The sequence below is a fragment of the Megascapheus bottae genome, chromosome 9 (genome assembly GCF_031878675.1).
Source record: "Megascapheus bottae isolate mThoBot1 chromosome 9, mThoBot2.hap1, whole genome shotgun sequence".
NCBI lineage: Eukaryota > Metazoa > Chordata > Mammalia > Rodentia > Geomyidae > Megascapheus > Megascapheus bottae.
This window is the reverse complement of record NC_143517.1, coordinates 29,853,920-29,876,787: the sequence shown is the minus strand read 5'-3', so window position 1 is coordinate 29,876,787 and position 22,868 is coordinate 29,853,920. Positions and strand designations below refer to the sequence as shown.

Below are 22,868 nucleotides of genomic sequence, written 5' to 3'. Positions count from 1 at the left end.
GAGCTCAGCAACAGTGCCCAAGCCCAGAGTTCAAGCCTCCAACAGTAACAACAACAAAAAAAGGTTAAAAAGCAATATATGCCTTTTCCTTATCTCTGAATCTAAAGTGCCTAAATGAAAAACACTCAACATAAACTAGTGGAAGTCTTACATAAATGTTACAAAATACGTAGTGTGTTTCTGACAGTGGTATGTAAGATTTTTGTGTGCGTGTGTATATGCGTGCGTGTGTGCGTGTCCTGGGGTTTGAACTCTGTCTGGGAACTGTACCTGGGATTAGTTTTCCTAAAGCTAGCACTCTACTACATGAAAGCCACAACACCATTTCTGGCTTTTTCTGAGTAGTTTATTAAAGATAAAAGCCTATTAGCTCTATTTTTTTCCTGAGATTATTCAGCAAAAAATTTTAAGTATCATTTGCTATTATATATACTTATCCAAATCTTCTCAGTTCCCAGAATATATTTAAGTTCAAAATTAAAAAAAACAAAAGTCTCACAGACTTTCCTGACTGGGCTGGCTTTGACTCTCGATCATCAGATCTCAGCTTCCTGAGTAGGTAGCATTATAGGCATGAGCCAACAGTGCCTGGCATATGTAAGGTTGTGCGTGTGTGTGTGGGTACCCATCCAATGGTTATGGAACTTGAATTTAGGGCCTGGGCACTGTCCCTGAGTGTATTTTTTGGTTCAACTCTAGCACTCTACTACCACAGCTCCATTTCTGTCTCTTTGGTGGTTAACTGGAGATGAATTTCTCACAGACCTTCTTTTTCAGATGCTAAGATTTCAACCTTCTGAATAACTAGCACTACAGTATAGCCACTGGTGACCGGTGGCATGTAGATTTTTTTTTTAAAGCACAGAGATGAATAATATAGTCACTGCCTTCAAGAAACTCATAATCAGGTAAAGGGAACACAAATACATATGGGCACATAGATATGTGAAAAATATTGTATGATTACCCGCAAGTCACTCACACCAACTATTGATTATAGATTTGTAATAGAACCCATTGATTAGAGTTGAAAACTATTAACTAATTTTGAAAATGGGAGCATGCATTGACTTAGATAACCAAACTTAAGATAAACACTGGGTGGCACTATTCTGAGGGACAATGGAAACCAAGAACATGAGTTCCATTAGGATATTTTATACTTGACTTACTATAGGCTGGATTCCTTATAGACTATATTTGGCAATGCGGTACTAACATAGGGCCATAAGCATAACCGAGTTCCAAACAGGAAAGTTCATCTTTCTCTTACCAAATGACAGTATAATGTTGGAATAGTGAGTAATTTCAAGATAAACAGAACTGAAATAAAACCTCTTAGATCAAAATTTGCTTATTCAAAAAAAAGAAATATGAAAACATGAACTATTTCCATTATCTCCATGACTCAGTCACATAATATTGACTATCTGTAAGCAAGCAAGAATGTCACTGTCCTTTGTCTGAGTACCATTAATTTCTCTATCTTCTTCTGTCATTCTTGCCTAGTATCAATTCAGAGACAGCAGTTCTCAAAACATAAAGAAAGGTAGGAAGGTGTGTGGGTGTTTGTAGAACAGTACATCATAACTTGAAGAATTATTTTGAAGTTCTCATAGAATACTTGTTAGGTATAGTAGTTTTCTTCATACAACACAAACATAAATGTCTAAGACAAGCAGGCAGAAAGGAAAGAATAGCACAATGAGATCAAACAACTTTACTGGTAAAATGTTATGAAATGGAACCAAAACAACTTCTAAAGTCTAATTGTTGCAAACATCTAGTCTAGTAACCTAGTATTCAAGGATAAGTTGAAACAAAAACCAATAGGAACTCTGGAAAAAAAATCTTAAAACCATTAGAGCAAAGGTGTAACTTTAAAATACTTATAGAAGTTATAATTTAGAAAATTAGTATTTTCAGAGAATGAAATAAGAGACTTGAAAGCACTAAATCATTAAATCAAAGAAAAACCATATACATTTAAAAAGAACAGCTGGTTTAAACTAAGATATTCCAGTTATAGGTCTGTACTGTTTGTGGTATCAGATACCATTAGGTATATATACTTTCCCTTTACCTATCTGTGGTAAGTAGAGCCAGGCTATGAACATCTGGTTTTACACTTGCTTGTTTATGTAGTTCATCAATATACTCCATAAGCTGCTTTTCAGCTTGCTCAGCTTTCCATCTCATTTCTCTCTCTTGGTCTAGTTGTTCAATAAGGGACTGAAGTAAAAAAAAAATGCTGTATGAATTTAGGAAAGTTACTAGCTTCTCAAGGTCTCAGTTCATTTATTTGTTTATTTATTACTATATACCAATAATAGTACCTATTTCAAAAAGCTATGGTGAGAATTATATTACTGAAAGTAAAACATACAGAACAGTGCAGAACAGTGTTTGGCACATAACTTCAATAAATTATGGTAATATTTGCTATAATTATTATTAGCATAATGATGATTACTTTTTCTCAGCATTAACGTCTCTAGAGCTGAGAATAAGGGGAGGAATCAAGTAGAAACAGATGTGTATAGGTAATTCTGTTATTTTCTGATATATGGTACCTAACATTATGATTATTCATTTACTTTTTGTAAATCCTAATTCATACCCGGTAAGTATTGTCTTCTGAGGCACACTTTTGTACTTGAATCATGTCAGTCTTCTGTTCTTCTGATTGTTGTCCATCACACTTTGCTAAAGATGTTCTTACATATAAGTCTTTAAAATAAGGTTGTTTCATTTTACGATTACCACTGCAGAGAATAAAACATAAGAAACCAAACAAAGTGCATTGCTTATACTGTTCTCTTTTTAAATCTACTAAGTCATATAAGCAAGTACCTTAAAAATATTAAGTGAAGCAAAACAATAGCAACCTTGAAAAACTTTTTCATAAATTTTATGAGATTGCTTTAATGATATGTAACTAAAAGCCTCAAGGTTTTTAAAAACAGTACTGATTTGATAAATTTTCAGTGTTCAGTGTCTGACATAATCAGATGGAAAATTCTTAAATACAACAGAATAATTTTAAAAAGTATTGACAGCACTTGGGGTCATAATAAATTCTAAGGCATTTTATTATTTTTATTGTTAACTGTAAAGTGTACAGTTAACAATAATACAACAGAGTAAACATACAATATCACTAGTCAGACTGAATGATTGTACAACTAGTTATGGAAAAGTAAACTATTAATAATTTTTTTCTCTTAATGACACTTGAACTCACAGCCTTGCCCTTGTTAGGCAGATATTCTACCATTTGAGTCTCATGTTAAGCCTCCTTTCCTTTTTTAATAGGATTCCCCTATTTAGGCTTCCTGCAAAGTTGGGATGATTAGGACATACTACTATGTGGGCACAAGAACTTCTCTATCAGATGACAGAAAACCTCACACTGTGATCCTCCCCATTTCCATTTCCAGTGGACCAGGAATGTAGGTATAAGCTACTGCACCCATACAAAAAAAGAGTAAGTTAAAATAAGAAAAGAAACTGCTGAGTGCCCACTGGCTCACGCCTGTAATCCTAGCAACTCAGGAGGCAGGTATTTGAGGGTTATGGTCCAAAGCCAGCCCCAGGCTAAAAGGTCTCCTGAGACCAGTATTTACCTCTAATCAGCAAAAAGCCAGAAATGGAGCTGTGATATAAGTAAGTAGTAGAATGTACCTCTGAGAAAAAAGGAACAACAACAACAAGCCCAGGGACAGTACCCAGGCCCTCAGTTCAAGTGCTAGGCCCTGCACTCAAAAAACAAAGAAACCTACACAGGTAAAACAAGGAGAGAATGATGGAAGGGGTAACACTGACCACAATACACTGTACATAAAAATTGACATGCTGAATTGCAAATACTTCGTAAAACCATTTATATATAAGTTTATTGTACCCATTCCAGAGTATAAGGTTTTCTGAACAAAGTGTTACAACGATCCTAATTATGAAATATAACACGAAACTACTTTATCCTGATAGCATCAAACACAATAATCTTATATATCCTGATGCTAAATTTAATAGGTACTATCTAAGGCTTAGCTTCCTATCTAGATCTGTCTACAGGGAGAAAAGCTTATTAGTCATATCAGTCTATCAAGTCTATCACTGTTACTGTATATGAATGCAATAAATTTTTTACATTACTTTTTCAACTTAATGTTACAGACAAGGTTTTCATTCATGTGAATATTCAGTTGCTAGTTTCTGTAAGAATTTGTTCTCATATCCCTCGTAGATATCATAATCTGCGGACACTTCAGTCACACAAACTGTTGTAAGCTAGTGCTAACTTATAAAACTATAAGTAAACATATAGGGTTATATGCAAGTGTACACAAATATATTTATGGAAGTATAGTATTTACAGGGGAGAACCCAAATGGTATAACTCCTTTTATAAATGAACATGTAGTCAAACAAAATGAATACTAGGAAACTGGTACTTAAAATGCTTGTGTGTAGGGGAGGTCCACAGGGGACGGGGTAAAGAGGGAAGAGTAGGGAAATGCAGTCAAAATATTCAATGTATGTTCTACGACACTAAGAAAATTGATGGAGAGCTGAGTGTGGTGGGGCATGCCTGTAATCCTAGCTATTCATAAGGCCGAGATCTGAGGATCAAGGTTCAAAGCCAGCCCAGGCACAAAAAGGACTCTTGATCTCTAATTACCTTCTAGAAAATGGGAAGTGGTGCTGTGGCTCAAGGGTACTGTGGTAGCCTTGAGCTGAAGAGCTCAGGGACAGTGCCAAGGCTAAGTTCAAGCCCCATGACCCACAAAAAAAAAAAAAAAAAAAAAAAAAGAAAGAAAATCGATGGAATGGGTTTGGGTGGATTAGACGGGTTACATTAATCCAGATGTGTTTTATTTATAAGCTGGGTTGTTGCATCATGGTATTCCTTTGTATAACTACTTAACTACAAATATAATAAAAAATAAAGCTGATAATTGTAACTGGAAAAATAAAAGTATGATAGTTATAAGGTATATTTGTATAAAACATATATGTAACACCAAGTATATTGCAAATCATTTCTATCTTACTTATAATACCTTGTATAACAATAAATGCTATGATATAGTTATGCTATATTATTTAGGGAATAGATACAAGAAAAAAAAACTCGCATATTCAGCATGGAGCAGCCTTAACATTTTTTTTTTTCCACTAGAGGTTGAATGACTCCTTGTCTGCAGAATCTGTGGGGGTATATATGAAGATGGACTACACTGATCATATCTGAGAGAATAAAGATAAAAAGGACTATCTCTGATGTCAATAAAGTGATACAGTTATCACCATAAGAGAGCTTCTAGGAAGAACCCAGCCATGTTGACTTGCTAGTTGTGTACCTTATTTGGAACTAAAAATCAGTACCTTATAAAAGGGCCATTATTTTTATTGTGATGCTTAATAGTTTGAATACTCTTCCCATAGTATGGGTTTTTTGATCTTCTAGCAACTTTTCTATTGCATTCTTTTCTGTTTCCATAATCACTTTCAGAAGTTATATCTGTGTCTCTTTTTGGTTCGAGATCTTTCTCAGGAACACCATCTATTAAACAGTTATTAGTCTAGGGGGAAAAAAGCTCAATTTAGTATAAAGATCAAAATTTAAAATTTCTGTAAGTTTTAAGATATTTTACAAGTTAAGGGTTAATAAACTACGTTTTAAAATTAAAACATGAAATTCAGTTTTTGGCATGGATACAAACAAGCTTCTACCAGGTTGATTTTCCTGGAAACAACTAGAAACTATAGAAAATGAAAACAAACAAAAAACAACAACAACAAAACTCATATAAAGACCTCGAAAAGCAAACAAAACAACATTATTCTAGAATTGTTAACTCTTGGAAAAATAGACATGAATAGGATCAGATTTTAGCCATAGTTCATATTGTAATCAGACATGCAGGGAGACTAAGTCTCAAATAGGACAAAAGCAATTGTGTGTGTGTGTCCTGAGGTTTGACCTCAGGGCTTGGGCTCAGTCCCAAAGCTTCTTTTGCTCAAGGCTACTGTTCTACCATTGAAGCCACAGCTCCATTTATGGCTTTTATGATAGTTTGCACAGTATAAGAACCTCAGAGTTTCCTGCTTTGGCTAGCTTCAAACCATGGTCCTCAGATCTCAGTCTTCTGAGTGGCTAGAGTGGCTAGGATTATAGACGTTAGCCACTGGTACAAAACAGACTTTAGGCCGTAGGGGAAGGCTATAAGTAACTCTGAATTATAAATGAAGTATGTACTGCTGACTATGAGGAAAAATATTTTAAGTATAATCAACTCGATGCTAAAACCAAAAATGTCAACACTCTTTGAAAGATGGCAATGGAAACTCCACAATGTAACATTCACAAATGACTAGGATGCAGTCCAAAATTATTCACTGTAAATATGCATAAAAATAACCTACTGTCAAAAGAATAGAATCACTGGAAAACAAACCTAAGATAACCCCAAACTTTAAAATAGTAATCACATGTTCAGATCAGAATGAAGCAACATTAAAAGATAAAGTGAACGTGATGAAGTTCAGTAGCTGAGACTACAGGAGGTGGAGGTGTGGCTCAGTTGGTAGAGAGCTAGCTGATAAAGAAAAGCGGCAGGGTCAGCTTGTGTACTACTCCTTGCTGCTTCCAAAGAAATCACTTCTGATTTTTTTTAACCACAGATTATTTAATTTTTTAAAAGCTCCCTATTTCTTAACAGCATTTAGTCATCTCTTGGTGACAGCACTTGGTAGGCTGAATCAGGAGGTTCTTAGTTTTAGGCCAGTCGAGGCTACAAGATGAAACTCTGTCTCAAAACACCCAGCAAACAAAAAAGCAAATCCAAAATTCACTTACAAATTTCTAGGTTATAATGCTATTGAATTAATGGCCTCTAGTATGATCTGTACTACACCCTTCTTTCTTGAAAGCAAAGAAACATTTCACTGAATTCAGTGAAATGTAGTGCCCAAGGCAGATAAACAATCATTCTGCATGTTAATAACAATGTTAATAACAACAGCTAGAGACCTGGGTCTTTATGAATTGCAATTCAATGAATTAGTTTATAGATGAAAAAAAACAAACACTTTAACAGGGTGCTGGCAGCTCACCCCTGTAATCTAACTACTCAAGAGTCTTAAGATCTGAGAATAATGGTTCAAAGCCCAGGCAGGAAAGTCCATGAGATTCTTACTTCCAATAAACTACTCAGAAAAAGCTGAAAGCGGCACTGTGGCTCAAGTGGTAGAGTGCTAGCCTTGAGCACAAAGAAACTCAGGGTCAGTGCCCAGACCCAGAATTCAAGCCTCAGAATGGGCAGAAACCAAACAAACACCCCCCCCACACACAAAAACAACCCATAAAGAAAAACAACAAACCCCTACAAAATCAGGAGTGATAATTAACGATTCAGAACAGCAAAGATTAAGTGATAGTCTGCAGAAAAGTGAAACAGGAACTATATAGATGAATTAGCCAATCAGTAGTGAATTCTACAAGAACGAGCTAGCTTACCAGTACTTGTGATTAAATTTAGAGCTGGTGCCTTTTGTTTATGGCTAGCCCTCTACCAACTGGAGATAAGTCTTCTGAATTTGTCTGCCTGGCCTGGCTCTGAACCTTGGTTTTCAGACCTCTTAAGGAGGTAGCTTCAAGGCCACCAGTACCCAAAGAGAAGTAGTTTTTTAATTTTTTTTTTTTTTTTTCCGCCAGTCCTGGGCTTGGGCTCAGGGACTAAGCATTGTCCTTGGGCTTTCTCAAGGCTAGAACTCTACCACTGGAGTCACAGCACCACTTTTGGCTTTTTTCTATGTAAGTGGTATTGAGGAATCGAACCTGGATTTTCGTGCATGCTAGGCAAGTACTCTACCACTAGGCCAAACTCCCAGCCTGAGAAGTAGTTTTTACAAATAAACAATGGAAAAGATAGTAGGTCAGAGTATATGAAATACATTCTGCATTATCAAATACTAAGTTCAAAGTGTCCTCAATTTACTTAACATTGAAATACAGAGTGAATAGAAGCAATTTGTAGGACTATAGGACAAGGCAAAGGAATTACATATGAAAGTATGATGGTAATAAGAAAAATAGAGAATGCATATTACCATTTTCTATCACCATTTTTTTTTTTTTTTTTTGGTGGGTCATGGGGCTTGAATTCAGCCTGGGCACTATCCCTGAGCTCTTCAACTCAAGGCTACCATCCTACCCCTAGGCCTGGGTGTTGTCCCTGAGCTCTTCAACTCAAGGATACCACCCTACCCTTGAGCCAAGCCTCACTTCCCAGTTTAATTGGAGATAAGAGTCTCAGGTCCCTTTGTGACTAGGCTGGCTTTGATCCATGATTTTCGGTGAGTAGTTAGGATTACAGGTGTGAGCCACCTCTCCTGGTTCTACCACCATTTTCTACCGGAAGCAATACTACTTCTATAGAGGAAAACACAAATGCACGCATGAAACACTTAATACAGATTGTTGGTTAGCTTGTACATTTTTATTTTTAATATATATATATATATATTTTTTTTAATGTGGTATTAAGGAATTGAACCCAGGGCTTCATACACACTAGGCAAGGAAGCCACTACTAAGCCACATTCCCAGGCCATTTTTATTTTTCCTAACTACTTTTTCTTCAGTAAGCTATGATGATGGGGCTTTAGAAAAAGTTACCTCATTGAGAAGCTGTAAAATTTGGTCATCTAATTTCTGAAGTTTCATCTCATTCTGAAAATCACTTTCCTGGTTAATTTTCTCTGGCTCAGATGGACATACAGATAAATATGATGTTATAACTGTATCTGTTGGTGTACTTCCATACTGCTCCAAGGGAGGTAACACAGCAGGGGGTGATGATACAATTGGTATACTATCAATAATCTAAGTAGGGCACAGAAACAAATCAGAATCGTTACAAACTTAAACTCACGTATTCACTAAAATGTGAAAGTGAATTAAGGGAAAAATATTATACCTCATCTTCACTTATATTTTGGGGAGAATCAGAAGAAACTAGGTTATCCAAAAGACCTTCTAAGCACTGCAGGTGTGATGTATTCATTTCTGACAAATTTACTAGTTCACCGAATATATTTTTGCAATCTAATATTCTGAGCTGTGGCAAAGTTTGAAGAATAATTTCTCTGTACCCTTGGAAACAAATTATTAGACATAAAAATTTAAACATTTTAAAATGTTAATTATTTTAAAATAATTTAAGGTGGTACATCAGCTGAATGTAAAATCAATTCCAGAAAGCAATATGCTTGCAACAAACACTACTTATTCAAGCTTTCTTAGCATGTAATTGTTACATGTAAAAGAAACAAGATGTGTCCTTCACCCTTCCCCTAATCTTCCTGATATAGGTCATAATCATCATTTATGAAACATTACTTTAAAACTGAATTCATGAGACCCAGGTGCAATTTGTCCTGTGAAGGAAACCAAAGACGACATATATTTATTTTTTTATATAAATAGTAACAAAGTGCCAGTATTTCCATATTAAAACACCCCCCTTAACCTCATACATAAAGATATTTATATGCATCTGTATTCAATAATAAAATTCAGTTTATTTTCCCTGAAGTCAATATGAAAAAATAACACAGTAGCACTGACTTGATAAGTTAGCAGAAGCATTTTAATTTTGCTCAAGTACTTTTAAAATCAAACAGTGCTTGCAAAATCAACAAAGTGGTTGAGTGACTAAAATACTTCAAAAGAAAAAAAAGATCTAGCAAATCAGTATCAGAACTTTCAAGGGGCGAAAAGTAATTTTAGCAATATTTCCCTTCGGTTCTGGAAAGAAGTACCCAACTTAAAACTGGAAGTCCAAAATAAAGATTTAGAGCCGGGAGTTTGGCCTAGTGGTAGAGTGCTTGCCTAGAATGCATGAAGACCCAGGTTTGATTCCTGGATAACACATACATAGCAAAAAGCCAGGAGTGGTGCTGTGGCTCAAGAGCTCTAGCCTTGAGAAAGTCTAAGGACAATGCTCAGGCCCTAAGCCCAAGCCCAAGAACGTGGAAAAAAAAAAAAAGATTTAAACTATTGTAATTTGAACTCCCTCCTGCCCCCTGTTATGGGGCTTGAACTCAGGGCCTGGGCACTATCCTTGGATTTTTCTCAAGGCTAGTGCTTCTATCACTTGAGCCACAGCCCCATTTCTTTTTCTTTTTCATTTTTCTTCTGTGTATGTGGTACAGAATAATTGAACCAGGGGCTTTATGCATGCTAGACAAGCACTCTGCCACTACGCCATACTCCTGGATCTGGATCCTAATTTGAGATTCTTTTTTTTTTTTTTGCCAGTCCTGGGCTTGAGCTCAGGGCCTGAGCAATGTCCTTGGACTTTCTCAAGGCTAGAGCTCTACCACTTGAGCCTCAGCACCACTTCTGGCTTTTTTCTATGTATGTGGTACTGAGGAATCGAACCCGGGTCTTCATGCATGCTAGGCAAGCACTTTAACCACTAGGCCAAACTCCCGGCCCTAATTTGAGATTCTTAAGGCAAGATTATCAGGAAAAAAAAAAATCAACTTTACGGTGAAGGAAAAATAGAAAAAGTTTAAGATTTCTTTTTCTTTTCTTTTTTTTTTTTTTTTTTTTGTTAGTTTTCTCAATCTGTCCTGACTTCTAGATAGACTTTATCATTCTTACATGGTCTCAGGGAAGTAATTTTTTGGGTGTCAGTTCTGGGATTGAACTCAAGGCCCGAGGGCTATTTTTCTGCTTTTCTGCTCTACGTTAGTACTCTACCACTTGAGCCACAGTTCCACTCCCACCTTCCGCTTGTTAATTGGAGATAAGGGTCTCATGGGCTTTCCTGCCCAGCCAGTTTTAAACACTAATTTTCAGATTTCAGCTTCCTGAGTAGCTAGTTACAGGCATAGGCCACCAGGGCCTAGCTAAGGAAGGCAATTCTTAAATATTTCCTATGAAGTAATCAAGTAGTTGTCATATTGCATAGAGCCTTTTCAGGCACATTATAACAACAAAATAGACTGTGTTGCCAACGTACTCACTCAAGCCGATCTTTAGAAAGTTCATTCATACACCAATTGAAAACCTAAGCTTTTTAAATAAAGTAACTTACTCTTTTAGGTGCTGTATTATTTATATTATATACCTGAATGTAATATAAATAAATAGGCAGAATTGTTCTTTTCTCACAAGTGGTCACTTATGATAATAATCAATACTTTTCAATGTGTTTTTCTTTCTCTTAATGTACCTTGACCAGGAGATAAAAAAATTCCCTACTCATTTTTTTTTTTTTGCCAGTCCTGGGCTTGAGCTCAGGGCCTGAGCCCTGTCCTTGGACTTTCTCAAGGCTAGCACTCTACCACTTGAGCCTCAGCACCATTTCCGGCTTTTGTCTATGTATGTGGTACCAAGGAATCGAACTCGGGTCTTCGTGCATGCTAGGCAAGCACTTTAACCACTAGGCCAAACTCCCGGCTCTCCCTACTCATTTTTATATGTACATACTATTAAAATATACTATAGTGATAAAATGTAATTTTGTTATTCACTTATGAAATATACAACTAACTAGAATGACTGACCTGTTCATTCTATATGCTCCTTTATAAAAGAAATTTAGTTTTTCTTAAATTTATAATTGTTTTTCCAAATATAAAATAAAATAGCACAAAAATAAAAAAGTATGAATATCAATTTCAGTAAATTAAGGAACTTGTCTCTGAACTACTATAGAAGTATTATATTAATTGTTTATACCTGGTGCGCGACAGACAGGATTACCTTCTCCATCCTTCTCTAAAATAAGATTAGTCAAGAAGTGCAATCCTACCATACACTGAAGTAAGTGATGGATGCTATCTATGCAATTGCTGTGCAGATCAATATATCTAAGTTTATATTTTAGTCCATGAAGGGGCATCAACCCTGTAACAGAAAAAAGGTTTTTGAGTCAAAGCATTAAGATAATGCTATAAACTGACACAAATATAATGAATAGGTCATCAGTAAAGTTCGTTGTTTTAAAGAAACTCAAGTTCAGTAACCACTAGGCCAAACTCCCGGCCCAAGTTCAGTAATCTTCTGAGGCTTTAATACCAAGGTCCTTGGGTTCTGGTTCAAAACAAAACATAACTTCACTAGATCTTATATGCATGACCTTATATGAAAATAAGCACAGTCATGGCTTTAGGCTCTCTTTGACACATCCATTTAAATTGAGTAGAAGTTACAAATACTATGGAATAGTTAATTTTGTTGGTTTAAGAAGGCAAACAACGGTCCCCTTAGTTTCCTAATAGTATTTGTTGTGCAAGCTTGCTTATAGCATGCTGCAGCAGGTGCTAACTAATGATTCAGCAATAGCTATCATGGGTAGTGTGCGACTCACGGCCAGTGTTCAGCTTCTCTCTTTTCCTACCTCACAACGTTAAAATGCAGGAAAGTTGTTGAGCAAAAGTGAAGCCTAAAAATGTGAGGAAATTAACAGTCTTAGTGGATGCTCACTATCAAAAGGAATGTGTTAGTGGATGAATGCTCTATTTCCCCTTCTTTTGGCAGGACTATTCTGAGATGTAATTCTGTTCTTCAGAAGGCATTATTTCCTAACTTGGTTTAGTTTTACACTGTCTGTATTCAACTTTACCTTTGGCTTTTCACTTTCTTCAACTTGACTAGAACATCCTTTTTCCTCAATACATTTGTTTGGCTCACTTCTCTTCATCTTCCATCTCATCTTTGACCACCTAATTTTCCTTTCACACATATACAAAGTACTTACCATTCCTCATTCATGTGAGTCCTTGTTTCATGTTATTATCCTTCTTGTGCTTTAGTTTTAGAATACCTCACAGTGCCTTCCTAGGTTATTATTCTCTATTTTAATAGTCTCCACAATCTCCTAATTTCATGGCTACAATACCATTCAGTGCTTTTTATTGCAAGGTATATAATTTTCACCAGGATTTCTCACCACCAAACTGTAGACATGTTCAACAGTAATCTTCATTTCTCACCAGATACCTCTATTAACCTGTTCCTCTTAATCTTTTGTCAATAAATAGTACTATCTGTACTATAGTACTGATCTGTAACTAGAAAAAACTTGTACTTATTTTGGTATCTGCATTCTGTTCATTTCCTCTCCTGTCCATCTAAAACCTACTCTCCACTAAATACACTGTTATTTACAAAATATAAATATATTATTCCTTGGTGTAAAACCTTTAATGGCTTCCTATTATAAATGGAATAAAATATAAACTCCTTGTCTTACATATAAATGTGTACTGATCTGGTCCATGCTGATGTTTCCCTTTCTTTTCTTAGTGTGGTAACGTATGCTAGGTTTTTACACACTTGCCTTGTTTCTCACATGGCAAGTTTTGATCTTGGCTTAGCAGATTTATATTCTGAGTTGTATTTAAATGTTTCGGTATACAATGTTTTAACATTTTTAACAATCACCTTGAGAACTTAAGAGTTATCCATTCTATTTGCTTCATAATCTGCTCAATATCTGAAATTTGGTCACTAAAACTCACTCTTTTTTTAGGTATAGAGTCAGTGTATATATCAGACTGTGCTGCTGAATGCTCATTCCTTCTTAGTTCCAAGAAGTATTGGTATTTCACCAATTTGTTCATTCATTTACCAGGTGCTTTAGTTGGCTTTGTCACTGTAACAAAAATATCTGATAGAATCAACTTATAAAAAGGTTTATTCTGGCTCACAGATTTAGAGGTTTCAGCCATGGTCACTTGGCCCCATCTGGGCCTATGCTGACAAGAGTGCACTGTGGAGAAGTATGTTTTCATGGCTACTGGAAAGCAGAGATTATGGGCCAGGGTCCCCAGATCTTCAAGGCATGCTCTCAGTGGAATAACCGAAGACTGAAATGAAGCATTTAGCTTATGTGTCCTTGAAGGGACATTTAAGATCCAAACCATAACTCTAGTTGCTAGACATACTGGTTCCCAATTATAGGATTGTTAAGAGTAACCACAGAAAAGCTGGGCAGTGGTGGCCCACATCTATAATCATAGCTATTCGGAGATGGGGATCTGAAGATTATGATTTGAGCCAGTCAGAGCAGCAAAGTCCATGAGGCTCTTATCTCCAATTATAGCAAAAAAGCTCGAAGTGGAGTTGTGGCTCAAATGGTACAGTACTAGCTTTGAGCAAAAAAGCTCAGTCACAGCGCCCAGGCCCTGAGTTCAAGCCTCAGGGACATCACAAGAAAAATAAATAACCATATGCCAGATACATTAATCCTAGCTATTCAGGAGGCTGAGATGTGAGGATCAAGCTTTGAAGCTAGGCTAAGTAGCTAAGAGACTCTTCTAATAACCACTAAAAGGCCAGAAGAGCGAAGCCTCAAGAAAAAAATCTCAAAATCACAGGGAACAGTAACCAGGACCTAAGTTCAGGGCTCAGGACTGGCATAAACAACCTCCCCCCTACCCTTGCAAACTCTCAAAGAACTATATAATCATATGAATAAGTATATATAAGGTCTTGGTTTTTGTGTGGGCACATACTTTAATTTCTCTAGGTTCAACAAGAGGGATTGCATAAAATACGTAAATGCATATTTAATAATAAGAAACTGTCACTGTTTTCAAAGTGGTTGTATAATTACAATAATGTAAATTTTAGTTGTTATTTGTCACTTTTTAAAACTAGCTATTCTAGTTGTGAAGTGGCATTTCATTGTGGTTTTAATTTGTATTTCCTGAATCATTAAAAGTGCTATGTTTATTCCTCATGTGCTTATCTGTACTTGGTATATCTTCTTGGTAAAGTGTCCATTCATAATCTTTGCTTACTTGGGGAATGGGGTGGCGCTTAGCATGACATTTTTTTCTTCCCTATTATTATGTAAAAACTGTAAACCCTGTAACAACATCATGAGCTCACATGTTGCAAACATTCAGTACTAGAGTAAATGTTAAGTAAAAATACTTACCACTAAGATCATTTATGCGGTTATAAGACAAATTCAGTCTAGTGAGATTAACTAGTGCTTCAAGTCCTAAAAATAAAACAGGCAAAATGAGGTAAAATATAAACTTTATAAGATTTAAATAATTAGTATAGCATAATGATGCTATTTCAGACTGTTTGGGAGCAATCAATTTTATTGGTATTTTGAATACTTAATTTTTAAAAATTGGTATTTTCTGTAAGAAAACTTACTCTTTATGTGTGCTGATACTGGGACTTGAACTCAGGGCCTTGTATCCTTGCTTTTTTGCTTAAAACTAGTACTCTACAATTTGAGCAATATCCCCATTTCAATTAGCTTTTTGTTAGTTAGCTGGAGACAAGAATCTTGGATTTTTCTGCTTAGGCTGGCTTTGAACCACCATTCTAAGATCTGGGCCTCTTGAGTAGCTAGGATTACAAGCATGAGCCACCAGTACCTGGCTCTGTAAAGATTTTTGCAGTTAGTTTTCAAGCTTGTAATACTATTCAGTTCACTACTGGGAGAACAAAAGAAATCACATACTTTATGCAAAGTGTTATATGAAAAATCACTTACAAACCTTCTACTCTTGTGATCAAATTGCAGGACAAGTTTAAAGTACACAGTTTTGTCAATGTGTTTAGTCCTTCAATGTGACTTATTTGATTAGATGACAGATCTAAATGTCGCAAATTCCATATATGATCAATGGCTGATATCTTGGTGATGTTATTGCAGTGCAGATTGATGGCATGAAGGGTTGATACTAAAGATAATTCTGATATGCTACAAAAGAAAAAAATATATAAAACATGTAAAAATACGATTTCAAAAGCATGACCATTTAATTAAAATTAAGAAAGCAGCATAAAAAGAGGTATGTACTTCACTTATTCTAGAATAAAAATTTAATTGTGCTTTGAAATGTTTCATAAAAGTGTTTCTAAACACAGATCATCCTTTTAGGCCATTTACACAAATAAGAAACTCCTGGAGAGAGTTGAGTGGCCCTGGGTATTTCATTTAGTGCTATAAAATGACACTCTACAGAATGTAGTTCCATCATCACACAGTAAAGGAAGGCTGTATGGAATAATCTAGAACCCTAAAACCCTAGGTCAAATCTGTATCTCCTTTTTTCCTGTTCCCCCCACCCCCCAGCAATTGTCCACCTTTATAAACCTATTTGCTTATGTCATTAAATCTTCACAACTCTTAAGCAGTACGTAGCACTAGGACTCTGAAGTTTATGGAAACTGCCTACGTTCTTATACTTACATTAACAGAGACCAGATATAAACCCAGAATTTTGTAAAATTACTTTCACTGTCTTGAAGAAGAATATGGTTGACTTAACCAAGAAAAAGTCTTGTCTTCTCCTATTGCAAGTGAGAATATACCTTCCATCAACTCTTCAGTCCCTCAATCACTGTAGGAAACTGAAACTTCTATACAGTAATATCTCCAGAAACTTGAAGTGTACATAGTTGATACTAAACAGTGTAAAGTAAGTAAACAATAGGTCTTAAAAACATGATCGAATAATCAAAATTAAGTAAACACTATGAAAATATTAAATGTGCTCCATTCGTTCTAGAATGAAACCCTTCCTATTGGTACCTTGAACTGCCCCAAAACATCACTACCTATCATATAAACCAGTTTGAGGTGCTGAATAAGAAATCAGTCAGGCATAACCATACAACAGACAAAGGCCTTATACCTAAAGCATATCAACAGCTCAAAAAATTGAATCACTCCAAAACTAATCTCCAAAGAAACAACCACCCCATTAAAAGATGGGCCAAATATTTAAAAAGTCTTCTTTGAAGAAGAAATAAGAATGGCTTATGGACATATGAAGAAATGCTCGACATCTCTGGCCATAAAAGAAATGCAAATCAAAACAACTCTAAGATTCCACCTCACTCCAGTTAGAATGGCCAGCATCAAGAAATTTAATAACAACAAATGCTGGAGGGGATGTGGCCAGGAGGGATCACTACTAACTGTTGGTGGGAGTGCAAACTCATTCAACCACTATGGAAAGCAGTATGGCAGTTCCTCAAAAGACTAAACATAAAACTCTCCTATGACCCAGCAATTCCACTACTGGCATTTGCCCAATTGTCTAGAAACAAGGGCATACTAAATCCACTAGCACAACGATGTTCACTGCAACACTATTTACCATAGCAAAGATATGGAACCAACCCAGATGCCCCTCAGTGGATGAGTGGATCAACAAGATGTGGTGTTTATACACAATGGAATTCTATGCTGCTGTCAGAAAGAATGACATTGCCCCATTTGTTAGGAAATGGAAAGACTTAGAAAAGATCGTATTAAGTGAAGTAAGCCAGACTCAAAGGAACTTAGGCTCAATGGTTTCCCTCATTTGTCATAATCAGTAGAAACCTTGGATTCTCCTAGCAGAGCAAAACCTAGATACATAAGGCCATATAGTATGACACTAAATGAAAGGACCTCCAGGATACAGAAATAAAAACCATATAATGAGTGATTGTTGTCCTTAATGTCCTATGTTAACATCTCTTTTGCTGTCCCTTGGTTATCTCATATTCTTATAGTATTTCACCTTATCTGATACATTGGATAAATGTGTATTTGGTTAATCGGATAGGGAAAGGGGGAAAACAAGACTAGGGGCGAGGGTGGGAGTTGGGAAATGGGGACTAAGACATGAGAAAGGATATCAAAGTATGTGAAGTAATGTACCTTCTATCTGGTGAATATAATGTAACTCTTCTATTAATTATAAAAAATATGGAAAAAAAAGAAATCAGTCAGGCGTAGGGACTCATTATAGTCATCTGTATTAGGGCACTGCAATTATCATACACCTAACTACCAGTAGGAAAGTATTTGCAAGTCTTAGCTAGTAAATTCTTTTAAAAATTTCTATTTATTTTTATTTTTTGCCAGTCCTGGGCCTTGAACTCAGGGCCTGGGCACTGTCCTTGAGGTTACAGCTTCATCACTTGAGCCACACCACCATTTCTGGCTTTTTTGTATGTATGTGGTACCCAGGAATTGAACCCAGGTCTTCATGCTAGGTAGGTAAGCACTCTACCACTAGGCTAAACTGGCCCTAGCTAGTAAATTCTTTTAAAAAGTTATGAGTGATTTATTAGATTGGACTACACCATCAGTGGATCAATAGATACACAATGACTACAGGCTGGAGTGCTGAGGGAACTAGCAAGTGTTTAGTCTAAAAACTTGGATGCTAGGGGCCCGGAGTTTAGCCTAGTGGTAGAGTGCTTGCCTAGCATGCACGAAGACCGAGGTTCGGTTCCTCGGTAATACATACATAGAAAAAAAGCTGGAAGTGGTGCTGAGGCTCAAATGGTAGAGCTCTAGCTTTGAGAAAGTCCAAGGACAGTGCTCAGGCCCTGAGCTCAAGCCCAGGACTGGCAAAAAAAAAATAAAAAAATAAAAATAAAAGCTTTGATGCTTCAGAGTAAGAAAACCAAGCTAATAACATCTGAAAGTATATTGGAAGCATTTGGTAAATATCAAGCTATTGTCATTTACTGACGTCTTATTTCATCCTAGACATTATGCTAATAAGACAGCCATTCATTTGCTGACTTGCCTAAGTAACTAGAAACTGACACTGTGCAGATAATGTGGGACTGTAGAAAAAAAAAAAAGCACACCGTGAAATCAGAAACGTCTGAATCTGAATTTAATTGCTTACCAGCTGCATAAAGTCAGATGAATTGTTTTTGATGTGTTTAGATTCCCTACTTCACACATTGATCATTTATAGGGAAAACGAGCATCTTACAGAACTGCTGGAGAGGGTTACTGATTGTATGTCAATATACACACACACCGTACCCGGCATTTGGGAAACGATATCTATTATCTTATGTCCACCGTACATGCTGCGTTTTACCCTCGGGGTTGAGCAAAGATGCCTTCGTTAATTCGGCGGCACAGTTTTACACAGAGGGACGGCGAAATGCACGGTAGCCCTCTGCTACCGTGGAAGGAAACTGCACCTCGTTCGGTGTGACTAAGCAGAGAATGTCACCTAAGCCACCGGGAAGGAAGAGTTAGCTCAGCAGGGGGGCGGGCGGCGGTGAGCCGCGGGCGACCGGCACGAGTCTGGGCAGCACCGGGTCCAACAGGCATCCCGGGGAGATGCACGTCGTTTTCCCCAGAGAAAAGACATCGGGATGGGATAGGGGAAATCGAAGCAAAAATGAAGGCAGAAGCGGGTCAAGCAGAGGGTGCTCAGAGGTCACTGTCGACTCCCCCAGGACGGGGAGGGCGGGAAGAGCGAGGGAAGGAGAAGAGCGAGGGGCCCCCCCGCGCCAGGAGGGGGAGGGGTCAGAGGTCAGCGGCGGCCGGGGCGCGGCGGGCCCAGGCTGGGCTGGTCGTGCGGTCCGTCCGGGCAGGACGGAAGACAGGGGTGCATTGCCCGTCCCCTCCCCCGCAGACCCGCGCCCAGCGCCCTGAGGCGGCGCGGCGGCGTTGGGGAATAGCCTCGGCTCCGCTAACCGCGCTCCGCCCGCCATGGCCGCGGCCCCGGGCCGGCGGGCCCTGCTGTACCTCTGCAGGCCTTTGTCCATGAAGCACACATCCCCGCAGCTGCTGTCGCCGTCCTCATTTTCGGCTTCTGCCTCCACCGCCGACTGCATGGTAGCGGCGATGGGGAGCAGGGAGGTGTTAACCGGCGTCCAGCGCTGGATCTGAGTGGAATCCGCCTCCTCAGAGCACGGCGGGGCCGACGGCGGGGGCGTGGCCACCTGGGGAAGAGGCGTGGCCACCGGCGACGGGGGCGTGACCACGTCTCTCCAACCGACAGGCAGGCACTTTCCCGCCCTGCGGGAGCCGTAAAGCCGGAAGCCCCGTCTCCTGAGCAGGATTTCCTTGCCTTTTACGACATCTGGAGAGCGACTCTTGAATCTGAGGACACAGCGAGGCTGTTCTCGGGACATGTCCGAGGCAGAAAGTGACCGGAACGTTGCTATGTGCTTTTATGTGAGCTTTCCGTCGTCACCTGCTGCTTTCTGCAGGCGGCTTCACCACACTTTGGCTTCCCCTACCTGTGCATTGTCTTACATAGGCCTAAATTGTTTCCTCACCAGCCGCGTCCCCTCCTGCTGATTCCGTAGGTGGTTAGGAGACACCCTGCTGCCTGTCTTAACTTATGCCACGGGGAGCCAGACAGGCGCAGTCGTGTTCCTGGAGGCGATTCTCAGTCCGGTGGAAAGGAAAAATAAAAACTAGCGGGAAGAAGGGGGTTCAGGATCACCTGAACCAAGTATTCAGAGTGGTAGGAGTCGTGGGGAAGTTTCCTACCAAGTCATCGAACGCTCTCCTTAGATTTGTTAGACGGGGAGAGGTGACAGGAAAGAGTGGACAAAGAGATGGCTCCACACCAGCACAGGTGGGTTAGGAAGAACCCTGCAAGGGGGGAATCCTCCAGACGCCGTAGGTAGACTCACAGCTTGCCAGCACTCTGAAGGCTTTCACGGGGTCTGAAAGCATGCTAGTCACCGTCGAATGGAGGTGGCTTGGAAACTCACGAAGGGGCTTGTGGTGGCAGACAGAGTCACCGCTGGAGGGAGGGAGGGAGGGGATGCAGGATATTTGTTCAAGGTCCCTGTGGGAGGACCCTTTTGATCTGGTTACTGATACTTCAGTGTTATCTGGTCTGGAAAAGGGTAAGTAGGAGTGTTCTTGAATCAAGGTCCTATTCTGGGCCTCAAGGTCACCTTGCCATTTGGATTTACGATGAAGCAGAATTATGGGTAATCAAATACCCATACAAGGACCAGCCTGGCGAGATTGTTTAGTGAGTCATCGTAATATGAAAACTAATAGAGAAAGGTTATCTTATTCCGACCCTATCCTGCATTAAAACTTGCAGAAGTACCTCAAAAGGCATCAAGATTTTTGTACAAGAGTATCCATTGACTGTTAAGTACATCACATTATGTACTACATTAGGTCACCTGTTTTATTTTTCCTGACATTTAATGTAGAATGTTAAAGTTATTTAGCTATAGTTAAATTTTGTAGTTGGTATTCTATATTAAGAATCTTTTGTGCTGAGTGCTGGTAGTTAATACCAGTGATCCCAGCTCCTGGAGAGGATGAGATGTGAGGATCGTAGTTCGAAGCCAGCCTGGGCAGAAAAGTCAGTGAGTCTTATCTCCAATAAAACTACTCGGGAAAGTTTGGAACTAGCCTCGTGGCTCAAGCGGTAGAGTGGTAGCTTTGATCTGAAGAGCTCAGGGACAGTGCACAGGCCTAGAGTTCAAGCCCTACCACTTGCCAAAAAAAATCTTTTGTGATCTACATGTATTCTCTGTAATATATATTTATGCTACCCACAGTCTGATTGTTTTATTTTATCTCCCCACATGCGAATAATCTTCCCAGGATATGCTTCCCAAACTCTCATTTGCATCTGAGTCTTTTCTCCAGATCTCAGGGAAGATGTTCATCTTTCATAAAACCACAGCTCCCTACCACTTTCTGTTGATTTCTTCATATCATTTTCTTCCTTCATGTGTACTTATCACTTTTAGCTTACATATATTTAATTAGACATCCATGAACTTTTCTCATTTTGGTGAAATTTTTTTTTTTTTTTTGCCAGTCCTGGGCTTGGGCTCAGGGCTTGAACACTGTCCTTGGACTTTCTCAAGGCTAGCACTCTACCACTTGAGCCTCAGTGCAACTTCGGGCTTTTTGCTATTTATGTGGGGTACCAAGAAATCGAACCCGGGTCTTTATGTATGCTAGGCAAGCATTCTACCACTAGGCCAAACTCCCGGCCCCACTTTTCTCATTTTGTTTCATTTTGTTTTATGTGTTTTCAGTCTTTTCTTTCACTAGAATATATAGTTCATAGCAGAAGGGAATTTTATGTATAAATTTTCCATTGGTCTATTTCCAGTTTCCAAAATAATACCTTGCATTTGGAAACACTGAATAAATACTGAAGATATGAATGATAAAATGTAAGGTGTGAATGAATTTATTTTTGGACATAAATAATCAATGAGGAAATTGTTTTCTAACTGGACTTGGAACAATTTACTGTATATTTGAAAAAAGGATTAATTTCTTATATTACCATAAATACTTAATGGGTTGACAGACACAAACACATAAGCATATATGCAAACACATATATGTATATATGTAGATGTATATATGCATGTTTATCTGTGTATCTATGTAGGCATATGCTGCAAAGCCTTATAAAATTTGTCTCCTAGATAGAACAAGGTACAGCCCCCTCACACACACAAAATTGGGTAGGAGAATATATAATAATACTACTTTTTAAAATTATTATTACAAGACTGGGAGCTTGGCCTAATGGTAGCACTAGGCCCAGGTTTGATTCCTTGGTATCACATGCAAAGAAAGAGCTGGAAGTGGTGCTGTGGCTCAACTGGTAGAGCTCTACTCTTGAGAAAGCCCTAAGGACAGCTCTCAGGCCCTGAGTTCAAGCACCAGGACTGGCAAAAAAATAAAAATAAAATTGTTATTACAAAAGTGATGTACAGAGGAGTTCAGTTACATAAGTCAGGTAATGAGTACATTGCTTTATGAATAGTCTCACCTCTTCTTTCCTTTTCTCCCAGTTCCCCTCACCCCCACAACAGATCATGAATAGTTCTGACTTTCTCTCTATGACCTGTCTCCAAGCCTAACCTCATATAACATTCAAACATAATAAAAGCAATATAAGATTTTTTGTACATGTATTTCAAAATGCATACTTCTTCAAAAGAAATATTTTGAAGAGCATGATAAGTGATACAATATAAAAATATATCACTATACATGTATACACAGTGTATATATATATATATATATATGTGGTTAGTCATGAGTCTTGAA

At 38.1% G+C, this 22,868-nt stretch overlaps 1 protein-coding gene across 4 annotated transcripts in view; it reads right to left on the bottom strand.

Annotated features, from left to right (window-relative positions):
- Positions 1 to 19,748, bottom strand: part of Lrrcc1 (leucine rich repeat and coiled-coil centrosomal protein 1) — a 33,527-nt gene extending 13,779 nt beyond the window's left edge. For all 4 annotated transcript variants that reach the window (XR_016536666.1, XM_090339007.1, XM_090339008.1 and 1 more), the window contains exons 1-9: positions 19,554 to 19,748; positions 15,550 to 15,755; positions 14,970 to 15,035; positions 11,762 to 11,929; positions 8,988 to 9,163; positions 8,687 to 8,893; positions 5,392 to 5,588; positions 2,621 to 2,765; positions 2,084 to 2,232 (exon numbers count right to left, since the gene is read on the bottom strand). Coding sequence is in view for 3 of the 4 variants with exons in the window: in XM_090339007.1 (XP_090195133.1) it covers positions 2,084 to 2,232; positions 2,621 to 2,765; positions 5,392 to 5,588; positions 8,687 to 8,893; positions 8,988 to 9,163; positions 11,762 to 11,929; positions 14,970 to 15,035; positions 15,550 to 15,755; positions 19,554 to 19,642 (1,403 nt within the window). In the remaining variant the exon portion in view is untranslated. The remainder of the gene's footprint in view (positions 1 to 2,083; positions 2,233 to 2,620; positions 2,766 to 5,391; positions 5,589 to 8,686; positions 8,894 to 8,987; positions 9,164 to 11,761; positions 11,930 to 14,969; positions 15,036 to 15,549; positions 15,756 to 19,553) is intronic.
- Positions 19,749 to 22,868: the final 3,120 nt, after the last annotated feature.